Raw genomic sequence first — 12,340 nt, 5'->3', positions numbered from 1 at the left:
AAATTGATATTTTATTTCATTAGACAACTTTACTTTGAATTGTAAACTTTTTGAATGTATTTTTGCTTTAGAATAGAATAGAATTATTTTTTTATTGGTGTTAAAATAATGAGTTTATAAACAGGTCAATGCAGCACAGATAAAGAAATACACACATCGGAAAAGTCTAGGGATATTTTTAAAAATGGCAATAATTTTTTTTTAGATCGCTTTAGGGAAAAAAAAGTTGACGGGTGATTATTAAACGAATGTAACTTACAACAAAATTTATTAAATGGTCAAAAATACTGAGTGCGCATATAAGCAAAACTAAAAAAAATATGGCTCTTCTTTGGCACCCCGAAAAAAAATCATAATACAAAAAAAATTGGAATCAGTACAAAGTATGGCCTCCACGCTGGTTTATTACGGCCCTACATCTACCGTGCATCGACAAAATGAGATTGTCAATGTCTTGTTGAGGTACATTTGCCCATTCAGCGATTAAAAGCTCTCTCAATTGAAACGTTGTGTGAATGTTCCCCATATGCGGAGTAATTCTTCGTTGAAGCATGTCCCACACATGCTCGATGGGATTCAGGTCCGGTGATTGTGCTGGCCATGGCAATACATCAACTCCTTCGTTGGTGAGCCAGTCAGTCACTAGACGCGCGACATGTGGACGAGCATTATCGTGCATTAGGTGGAAGTTTTCACCAACAGCACCAGCAAACGGACGGATGATAGGTAGAAGAATGGTGTCGAGGTACTGTCGAGCTGTGAGGGAGCGATTTGGAAAAACGAGATCGGTTCTGCCGCCGATCATGATTCCGCCCCATAGCATTACTGTACCACCTCTGTATGTGTGGACTTCCTGGACGTGTCTCAAACGTTCATTATTTCCAGGTCGTCTCCACAGTCTTACTCGACGAGAATCTGGATGAAATCCAAATCTGGATTCGTCTGTAAACAAAACTGTGGCCCAATCATTTGCATCCCAGTTTTGATGTTCTTGACACCACTCTAATCTTCTACCGCGATTGCCTCTCGACAAAGGTGGACATCTAAGTGGCCTTCTATTGTGGAGATCTGCTTCATGCAGTCGATTTCTGACAGTATCACGACCAATGGTTACCTGGTGTGTCTGCTGCAACACGTTAACCAACTCAGGTGCTGTGATTGTCGGTTGTCTTCTTGCAGTTAAGACCAGAAATCGGTCTTGAACTGCAGTTGTAGCGCGTCCTCGCCGTGGATGTTGTTCGGCTGGACTGCCAGTTTCACCGAAAAGCCGCCACAATCGACTGATAACGCTTTGGGAGACCACCAAACGAAGAGCTACATCATTTTGTCGCATGCCACCTTGAAAAAGCCCTACAGCTCTATTCATCTCAGCCAATGGTAAGTGATGGCGTTCCATGTTAAAGCACAATATTTCCAGTTTAATTGCTGAGCAAGAACTGCATAGAATGTACAAACTCGACACTTTCAGATTATTCATTTTAGCCGAAAACCTACAGTTTGTAAAAAACTTGATAAAAGAATAGTTACCGTTTTTGCAGGATTTGTTCAACCCATAGAAATCTACAGGGTGGTCGAGTGTACCAATTTAATCGAAATTAAACGACCTCATGCATTTATTTTTATGATATTTAGTATGTTATCAAAATATCCCTAGACTTTTCCAATGTGTGTATAACTTGTAGGTTTCACAATATCAACAATTTAAAGTTTCCATTTCATTTTCTCAGAGACAAATACAATAAATACAACATTCTAAAGATTACATTTCATTTCAAATATACTGTTAAGGAATTCATCTCAGCTATAGAAGGCTTTGTTTGTTAAATAAACTTTCAAAATAATCTTCACTTTATTCAGCTGGCAAGGTAGTTTGTTGTAGAATTCTGGAGTATAACAAGGTGAAGTATTCCTAGATTTATATAGTCTAAGATTATTCATTCTTATATTGTCTCTTTAGTTTATTAAGTTAATGTTCTGGACGTGTGAAAAACTCAATGCTAATCAGCACCAATAAACTATTCATATTCTTTTATCGAGTGCCAGCCAATCTTTTTCAATAAAAGCAATCTTTATTTTCATGTTCGTGTTCGAGAAATACAACTTATAGTAACTCAAACTGATCAAGAAAATAACTAATAGACACACATATGTACATATATATTCACACACATAGATATATAAAATGAAGAAGATATTAGTAGATTTACTTATTCATGGCATTCTAAAGAAATGAACTTTAAACGTTCAAGCCATTCTCGAATATACCTAAACAGTAGTACTCCCCTGGCTAATACCACGAAAGGCGTTGGATTATATCTGCCAGGCGTCAGTTCAGGAATCTTCACAGAAAATTTCCTGCATGTAATACATGCAATTAGCAATACAACTGAAAGAGTCGACCTTCAATTTTGGAACGGGCACACTTGCAGACCGGTTTCGAGCACATTAGCCACTCATCAGAGCAAGATAGTGGCCATCATCGACCTAAAGTAAATGATATTCCATAATTGAAAATCGGGATTCTTTCAGAGTATTTCATTACTCTTCCTAAGTTGGAACGAACAACAAAATGTCACTCCATCTAGTGGACGAGGTACTAACCAACTGCATATCCGAAATTTGCCCGATTCCTCTGAATAAGGACGAAAAACTTTCTTATTAGTCAGTAGGCTTTGTTTGAAGACTGGCAGTAAACAAATCTAAAAAAATTAACTTTAAACGTTCAAGCCAGTCTCGAATATACCTAAACAGTAGGTTGAATGGACTGACGCCTATTAGAAAACAACTACTTCCCTGGCTAATACCTTTCGTGGTATTTATCTAACAATTGAATAATATATGATTGTTGAGGAAGAGGGATAATTCCTCTGCAGATCTAAGAGTGAAACGTGACATTTTTAGTTCTCTAGAAGTAACATTTGCAACATAGGGTTTGAATGATATTTTTGAGTCAAGAGTGATTCCTAAATCTTTGATTGTAGTTGTTGTTTCCAGATCTGGACGTTTTATGGAATTTTTGTTTCGGGAAACAGTAAATTTATAACATTTGTCTATATTCAATTGCAATAAGTTTATATCAAACCAGCCTACAAACTTAGATAAATCACACTGTAATAATTCAGTACCAGATGAGTCATAAACAGCTTTACACATCTTCAAATTGGTAAATTCAAAATAGGAAGTGTTTCACATAAAATTGTTTTACAAGTTGAATAGAAATGTAACGGCAACAGAACAATTTTCAAACTCACCTGAGGTATGATGTTTGCATAAGGAACAGTCGTGTCCGAAGACGGTATCATCAGAGGGATACCTCTGGGAGGCTGACCGTCGTTCTTGTACTGAGCAGCCATGTGTCCCGTCAAATTGTAACTCTCGTCTACCGTTTGGAGCGGAGGAGCCATCACGTACTGCAGGGGCCACTGCCCAGCATACGAAGGGAACTGAAACGAAGTCGAAATTCAAATAAAACAGCTTAGATCTGACAATCTCAATTTCTGGAGTGGTAAAGACAAGTCTCACCTGGTTGTAGGGCCTGTAGTTGGCCAAAGCGGGCAGCAGATGTTGTCCAGCAACTCCGTTTTGCGCCAAAGCGGCCGGATCGTAAGCGACCGCAGCCAATCCTTCAGCGTTGTCCCTCCACATTTTGCTGTTGTCGTTATTTTTGTACATGTTCTTCTTCTTGTTGCCGCCGTCGGCGAATTTAACCAAGAGAGGATCCTTGCTGGTATTCAGAAGGTGACCATTGAATTTTTGAATTATGTATTCGCATTTCTCTTTACTTTCCATTCTCGCGAAACCGACGCCTTTGGAAATTCCTGACGCATCTCGTAGAATACGGGTAGATATTACCTAAAAATCGATAGTTTACTTGTGATGGAATTGGCTGATGAAAATCCATAATGTAATCAAGAAACAATTCATTGTGAGATTTTCACTGGATACTTTACAAAACAGTAACACATGTTTCGCTAAGGGATAGATTTCTCAAGTGTTTTCATAATGACTAAATTCTGCTTAATTTGTGCTCAATATGATAACAATTTGGATTATATGACCTTCTACCTATGTAATGATTAATAATTTTACATGAGTGTAGGTAAAAACTAATTAAATTTTAAGCATCCTATAAGAAAATGTAATAAACTAATCACCAATTTCCTGTAGTTGTTTTCTACTTGTGCTTTAATGTTAAAAAAACAAACCTACTCATCTCAGATGTACTATTAACAATTTATACTTGAATGGACAAATTCTGGAGAATAAAAACCAATCCAAATTCTTCATGGATAACAAATTAAAATTTGATCAACATATTTCAGCTTTGAAAAAAAAATTGACATCAGGATGTTATAAACTTCGAATAATTTCAAATGAACTGAGTTCATCCACAACAAAAGTTATATATCATTCCCTGATTGAGTCCCACCTGAGATATGGTGTTACCTTCTGGGGATTTTGCAGTCAACAACTTTTTCATTCAGTGTTTGTTTTGCAAAAGCAAGTTGAGAGAAAAAATTCTCACTGTTACTTGTATTTTCATACTTGAAACTGTTTGCCTGATTTACAAAAAACATAATATGGTTGGAACTCCGGAACATACAAATACGGCAAGTAACTGAAAATAAAATACATCTTCCTGTTTCAAAAACAAGACAGACAAAGTAGTCTTTAATTTATGAAAGTAAAAAGCTGTATAATTACATACCCTACGAAATTGAAAAAGAAAAAAACTATAAAAAGTTCAGAAATCTTGTTAAAGATGCCCTTACAACTAAGGCGTACTACAATCTTGATGAATATTACAATGGAACTTTGCTGTGATTTAATATAGGTGTTTTTTTGTTGTTTATATTGACACCTATACTTTAAATTATATTTTATACTGGGATATATCTAATTTTATTGCCATGACATGTAGACTTATGTTCAAATTGTGTATATTTGTCATTTACATTTTTTGAAAGGGTTTTTTTTATACAAACTATTTTCTCTACACACTTTGTTAAATTTTATTTTCTATTGTTATATTTCATTTATTAGATATGTGAACTTAGTTTTGCTCAAATTGTGTTTCTGGGTATTTGTGTTTTTTAATTGTTCATTTTCTTTTATGCTTTGAAGTGCTATACTCGTATATACCAGATTTTTTAACAATCTTTGTCAATACTTGTATTTTCTTGGACAATAAAGTATATCTATCTATCGAGTACGAATTCTGAAAATTTACTGAATGACCAAATAGAATTCAATTTTTCACCTCTTCTGAATCGGTTTTCGAATGTGGGAATTGGTAATTAGTTTTCTTCATTTCCTCATATGATCTTTAAAATTCCAATTGGTTTTTAACTAAACTTATGTAAAATCATTAGTCACTAAGTAAGTAGAAGGTCATATGATCCAAATTGTTATTATGTAAAGCATGAATTGTAATTCGTTCATTACATGCCCATTCAATAAGTTGGTAAAATTTTCTTTTACGATGTTCAAACCTGAACTCAGGTAAAATAAAGTTATTAGTCATTACGTACGTGGAAGGTCATACGATCTAAATTGTTATCATATTGAGCACAAATTAAGCAGAATTTAGCCGATATGAAAACGCTTGAGAAAATTGTTGTATAGCGAAAGACTTGCTGCAAACGTCTCATTAATGGTGTTGGTTTAAGCCGATTTCGGAACCTCCCCCACCACTTTTAATCTTCCTTCACCTACGTTGCACGATGTAGTCAAAATAACTTCGAATTTTCTTAGTTTAACCTTGAACGACCTTGACCTACGTCGCAGACAAGGTGGCTCTGAGGTAGTGTTTTAAGTATGACCTTGAACGACCTTCATTAACGCCTCATAATTTCGACAAGGTGACTGATCTCGATAGAACTCGAGCCAGTTACGCGGCTATCGTGAAGTTTGGAACCTACGCAACACGACGTAACCATGGTGACTTTGGGGGAGTGTTTTGTGTTTGACCTTGAACGACCTCAACCTACGTCACACCACGCAGACAAGGCGACTTTGGAATGGTATTTTTGGTTTGACCTTGAACGACCTTGACTGGCACTCTATGTCAAGCGGTTATCTTGTTTTAATGAATCGACCTTGAACGACCTACAACTGCGTGGACGAGGTGGCGACTGTTTGTTTTGGCTTTGAACGACCTTCAGCAACATAAAATTGTGATTTTGACCGCTGGATATGTTACTGATTGTTAGGCTGAATCATGTATCCATCGAAGTCATCTATCGGATCGAAAAAAAGCTTCGACATTGACCGCTCAACAAGGTTCATCCTGCCTTTCAGTGCAAGGCAACTACAGAGAACCTCTTGATGAAAAATATTAATTTTGAAATATGAAACTGAAATAAGTAACATTCAAATGAATCAAAGAGTAACTCACCTGTCCAAATTTAGATAACATGCTGTCCAGATCAGATTCTTTGAAAGTTGGCGGAAGATTAGCTATATATAAATTTGTCGGATCTTGCTCCTGTTGCTGTTGACAAAAAAATAACTTGAATTACTCAGAATGACTACATATTGAATATCGAATTCATGTATCCACTTGAAAGTCCCCCAACAAGGCGAGAGAATAATCCTCATAACTCTGTAAGATTTTTTTTTCAGTGAAAACAATCATTCACAATAAGAACGACAAATAATTTCAAATATACAAAAAGTCAACACATCTCCAAAATTATTTATACAAGTATGGAAAGAAAAAATTTAAACCCGCCTTGTGAAATACTCATTTCAAAAAATTTCATGATATAATCTGTTCTGTTGAAAATTGATTTACTTTCTTGGAAAATCATCAATTTTTTTAAATATTTTTCTGAGATGGACATTAGAGTTACGAGGATTAAATCTTCATCACCCCGTATAAAATGACAACGTACTTTTGAAAGTAGATAACAATTCAAAATACATCAACCAAATGTTGATGTGAACCTTTGAAACACATTTACAAATTTACTCGTTATGTAGTTCAAACTGTTTTTTTTTCATTCCCAAAATTTTTTCGAATCCAATTTGGATCTTTATATTACAAAATAAAATATTCATATATCGTTGTCATAAACGTATAAGGTGTTTATTTTGATAAAATTTAATCAGTCTGTAGATCACAATCTCTTCTCGATTCAGAAACTTGGAAATGAAAAAGAAATTCCATATCAAGTCGACCACCTTGTATAAATATCAAAATGTATCACACATATTTTTTTTGCAACAAATGATTGTTTTTTCAACTCATGATCAACGAATATTTTAATTTCACATGAGAACCAGAAGTGTGTGTTAGTGATTCTAAACAACATTACGAATACCTTCTTTATGTTAATAATGACACGAAAAAAAATTGTTAGAGAGTGCAACAAATCGAATTATTTTCACTGTACAAATGCAAAATTACTCATTTAAATATACAACATGCAGAATGCCTTTATTAGATCGAAACAAGTCGTATCAATCAGTGACAAATGATTTAAAATCAAATGACTTGATATATTTTGATAATAAATACATCAAAATGAGATATGACATCCTTTATGCCTAGTAAAGACACTGATTATGGATTTCAAAACGGGTATGCCACAAGGAGTCATCTTTGGGCCATCGATGTTCAAAGTTCATGGCAAAAGTTAGCCGTGAACTGTAAAAACTGTGCTTTCCGTGTAGGAAGATGATTATATTTTACAATTTTCTTGTCAGATCATTTCAATCGATCTCGATAGAAATGAAGATTATAGAAAAACTTATTCAGGTCTCGATATTCCCGTCTGTTGACACAAAACTCCATTCACAATTTCTTCATTAAATCCATTCAATAAAAGGCATTAATAAAATCATAAATTCTAAGAATAAATGGAGGTCTATTATGGAAATTCTAGTCGATATTCCCCAATTTCCCTTACGCAAGCATGATTTCATTTTCAAACTAATTTGAGATGGGATAGTAATTAAGGGGTCCAACGATGTCTAATCATGCATCTATGCAGCACAATACAATATCTAAACTACTAGTAAATAATATAAGAACAAAAATCAAGTCTAGAATGATACATTTCCAACGAATCGACATATTTCTAATGTCTAGACTGGATTTCGCTCTCGAAATGAACTCCGTCACAGATATGAAACCCTTATGAAACTCATTTTCATACTGACTGGTTATACAATGAGTGACAATATTGCAATGAAGTAAACATATTTGAATAATACTTATTAGTGTTAGTATTTCAAAATGGAATGAGTAAAAAAATCTACTCCTAACCTGAAATAATTTAATAACCTAAAAAATGTTTTCTAATGTTTTGTCAAATACACGTCAAAGTGATCTTTTCATATCAGGATATTCTTTTGAAATCGTCAATAACACAAAAAATTTATTCATCCTTTGCTTTGGACTGCAGCGAATATATACGGGGTCTGTTAAAAAAATCAGGTGAATGTTCAAACTTCGCGCGCTATGTACATTAAATTACCGAATTTATTATGTTGGTACACTCGTCTCGAACATATGTTAACAGTTTGAGCTGTTTAGCATATTTAGTTTGTTGGTAAGAGACATAAAAGTTGAAATGTTTTGCGTGTTTGGCAATTTTCTGCTATGAAAAAAAAAAGGATAAAATAATTTGCATCAAATTTTGTGCTAAAAATGGAATCAAGTACTCAAAAAGCACTCGAAATGTTGACAGTGGCATACGATGATTGTACTCTGAGCCAGAAAAATGTTTCGTTCCAAATTTTTTGAATTTTGACTAAAGAAACCGTTGCATGAGCATTGCTCATCCAGATTTGCTTAAAAGGGTGATGTATCATTGGTAAATGGTTATGACATCGAAACCAAAGTCCAATCGTTCCAATGGAAGAGCCCAAAAGAGAAAAGACCAAAAAAACACGCCAAGTTCGATCAAATGTCAAGATTTTGCTCACTGTTTTCTTCGATTACAGTAGAGTTGAAGGAGACAAAATAGAAATTGATAAATAAATATTTTTCTTTAAGAAAAATGAAAATTCACTTCATTTTTCAACAGATCCCGTATATCATTATTATGATACTGCTGGAAAAAAACCCACAAAGCTATTCTTGTACATATTCTTTAGATTCACAATTAAAAATAATAAGCACCTCACTTAGATTCAGCGTTCAAAAGAAATTGTGCTAAAAAAACAATAAAATAAACCTTCAGTGTCGGATATATCAAAAGTATATGAGTTGTATTGTGATTCTTGTCTAAAAGTTTATATTGGCCAAACGGAAGGAACCTTTTCCCAAAGAGTACAAGAACATAGCAGTGGTCTCTTCAATGTAGAGAGCAATTTCAAATTTGCAAACCGTCTTTTGACAGAGGGGCGTGAGTTCAATCACGACTATAAAGTCTAATATTTTGAACGAGAGGTTTGCATTAAATTTTTTGAAATGCTTGGAAATCAATAGATTTAGGAATTGGAAACATTTACTTGATGACCAATAATGGAATTGAACAATTTTTTTTAATTTAATGTGTGTTCTAATATTGATATGTAATTTTATTATATTACAGGTGTTCATACAAGTATGAACACGTCTGAGGAAGCTAGTGTATAGCGACTTAATAAACTACACCTTAAGATTGGTCTTCACAAACTTTATTTTCAAAAATATCACGACATGTTTCGCTATCACAGTAGCTTTTTCAAAGTGAATAAACTAAAAGTACATTATTTACTCTAATTTTTATATACCCCACATAATCACTATTCAGAACTACCTACCCAGGTACTTACTCGACCATAAATGTTATGATCGAGTTAGTACCTGAGTAGGTAGTTCTCCATGATGATTATGAGGGGTATATAAAAATTAGAGTAAAGAATCGACTTTTAGTATGTTATTCACTAGGAAAAAGCTACTGTGATAGCAAAACATGCGATATTTAAAAAAATGAAGTTTGTGAAGACTAAATTCTATTCACTTTGATTCCACCTGTAGGGATGGGATTCGTGAAGTTTTTCTAGAAACCAAGAATAAATCACTTCATGGTTTACAACTTCGTTTTTTTTTGTATTTGTATAGCAAAAACTAAACTTCAGACGTACTATTTGCTGTACAAGAACAACTTTGCAGATGCTTCCGCAATTAGAGAAATATCAATACCTATTTTTGGGAAAGAAAGGTTCTGGCTTTTCTCCATTTACTATATTGTGTAGCAATCCTGTAAATTATATCTGATTCAATTCCATAACGACTGTTTGAAGTAGGGAACTGAATAGATACAAAATTGATTCAACGTTAAAAAAGTAGTTGTTTTGAAAGTATTTTTTCTTTTGTTTAATTGAATGTTTACATGAGAATAGCTGTTTCAAAAGGGATGTTTATTCCAGTTTGTGTCTGAAAGTTACTTCTCTGCATAATCTACACATCTCTTTATATATATTTGTTAGTATTAGATATGGCAAATAAAAAATTGGTAAGAAATAATGAAATACATGGTTATAACACTATAGGATGATTGCTATAGGAATAGCAATCATCTTCATCAATCGTTCTCTAGACTGACAGTGGGTCAAAATTCTAATCATTATCAATAGATAAGATTCTATAATAAAGTTATAGACATTTTTGGTCATATAAGAAAGTTCAAGAAAATAAAATCTTTATTATCAGACTATTTGTTAAATATGGCATTTTACTCCACAGAAGAATTCTTAAATATGTAGAATTTATATGTTTAGTATGTATAATATTTGTATAGATGTATGTACTGGGCCTATGTTTAATTATTTAAAGTGTGTATACACATATATTATGTTCATAATTTTAATCTAATCCTATTTTCTGACAAGTCCAACAGATTCTATACATTGTTTTTCTTTTTTTTCTTGCAATTGTATTGGAGTTTACAGTGATGAATAAATTGATTTTGATTTGATTTTTTGATTCTGATGGTGTTCCCCAGGGATCCATATTGTCTCCAACCCTCTTTATTGATTAGTGACACGATGCATTGTCTTGATGAATCAGCGTTTTCTTCAAATGGGTCTGTTTTTCGCAATTTCGTTCTTCAAACACTCCAATAACGCTACACAAAATAGTCGCAGTTAATAGTTTTCCCCTTTTCAAGATAGTCAATGAATAAGTATATTGCTTTGCTGATGACAGCACACTTGGAATTTCCTTCAGTGCTTGTGTTCTGTCTTTGTATAAAGATGGAGAAATAGAAAGCCAAACCTATCTTTCCTAAAAATTATTCTCACCTAAAAATATATCCTTTTCAATTTAATCAATATCTACTATATATTGAATCTAGCAAATTTAATTAATTTGACGTTATCTAACAACTACTTCAAATCTACCAAATATGTGTATGAAAAACACAAGTAGTGTTTTCCATATGTTCACTAAACTAAACCTGTTTAAACAATTTATTTTAATGATTTGCCAAAATTATTTTTGAATTAAACCACTTAATTTTTACTCCTATGAATAAATTCTACTTTTAAAATACAATTTAAATTCTCCTCCCACAATGAAATTAAAATAGATTGACAAACTTCGTACAGTATCATGAATTTGGAAAAAAATCTCAAAAAAAAAATCTTTTCTATAAAAATAAATTTGTTCCGAAAAACATAAAAAATGTATTGCGAAACTGTGACAAAGTTGAGAGGTAAAGCTAGATATTACTTGCATGCAAACGTACAGTGGCTTGTCTACGTTGGTGATACCAAATACCCACTTTCGCCATTTGAGCCTGAACATTTTTTGCAGTGAGAGCCTTGACTGCGCCTTCGGCTGCTGCAGGGCTTTCGAAATCTACAAATCCATAACCTGGAATATAAAATTCAAATGTGATACACTAACAAATAATTTAGAAGTGAAAAACTGTGAATCAAAGGACATAAAGGAGTTATTCGTGGCACTTTCAGATAAGTCACAACTTGAGGCGAAAGTTTCAAAGTGAACTTCAGGTTTTGAAAACGGAAAAAGATTGTTTTAAAATATGATTTTTTTTCAATTGATTTTTTCAATTTGTAGGCAGAATTTATGAATACGACAAGTTACTGACTAATTAGACTCTTCAGTTTGCCCTTTATTACACTTCCGCAGATCCTCTATTGGTTTAGCTGTTTATTTTTCAGATTGTGAAAGGTTTTCATACAGGCTCTTCTCCCCCTACAAAGACGCCATCTATGGGAGCGGCAGAGAACTCAATCCAAGAATCTCAAAGATGGGCTCCTCAAGGCAAGTCAGTAACAAATCCAAGATTCGTGCTTTGTCTTCCACTGCAAGGCAACTAGTTGAAACCTGAGAGCAAAAACAAAGCCATAGACTGCAGTTTCAACGTGTATCAGAGTC

At 33.7% G+C, this 12,340-nt stretch overlaps 1 protein-coding gene across 7 annotated transcripts in view; it reads right to left on the bottom strand.

The window, feature by feature from the left end:
* shep (RNA binding motif single stranded interacting protein alan shepard) overlaps positions 1-12,340 on the bottom strand; it is a 151,906-nt gene that overhangs the window by 6,470 nt on the left and 133,096 nt on the right. For 6 of the 7 annotated variants that reach the window (XM_074174525.1, XM_074174521.1, XM_074174526.1 and 3 more), the window contains 4 exons: positions 11,685-11,812; positions 6,398-6,493; positions 3,523-3,852; positions 3,252-3,443 (listed from right to left, as the gene is read on the bottom strand). In XM_074174525.1, the coding sequence (XP_074030626.1) occupies positions 3,252-3,443; positions 3,523-3,852; positions 6,398-6,493; positions 11,685-11,812 (746 nt within the window). The remainder of the gene's footprint in view (positions 1-3,251; positions 3,444-3,522; positions 3,853-6,397; positions 6,494-11,684; positions 11,813-12,340) is intronic. The other variant, XM_074174522.1, reaches the window with a different exon arrangement.

Source organism: Leptinotarsa decemlineata, unplaced genomic scaffold, assembly GCF_025532065.1.
Source record: "Leptinotarsa decemlineata unplaced genomic scaffold, Ldec_3_MD MMD2_tig00000591_RagTag_RagTag, whole genome shotgun sequence".
Taxonomy (NCBI): Eukaryota; Metazoa; Arthropoda; class Insecta; order Coleoptera; family Chrysomelidae; genus Leptinotarsa; species Leptinotarsa decemlineata.
Note: the sequence above shows the minus strand (reverse complement) of the source record. Positions and strands in the feature narration are given on the sequence as shown.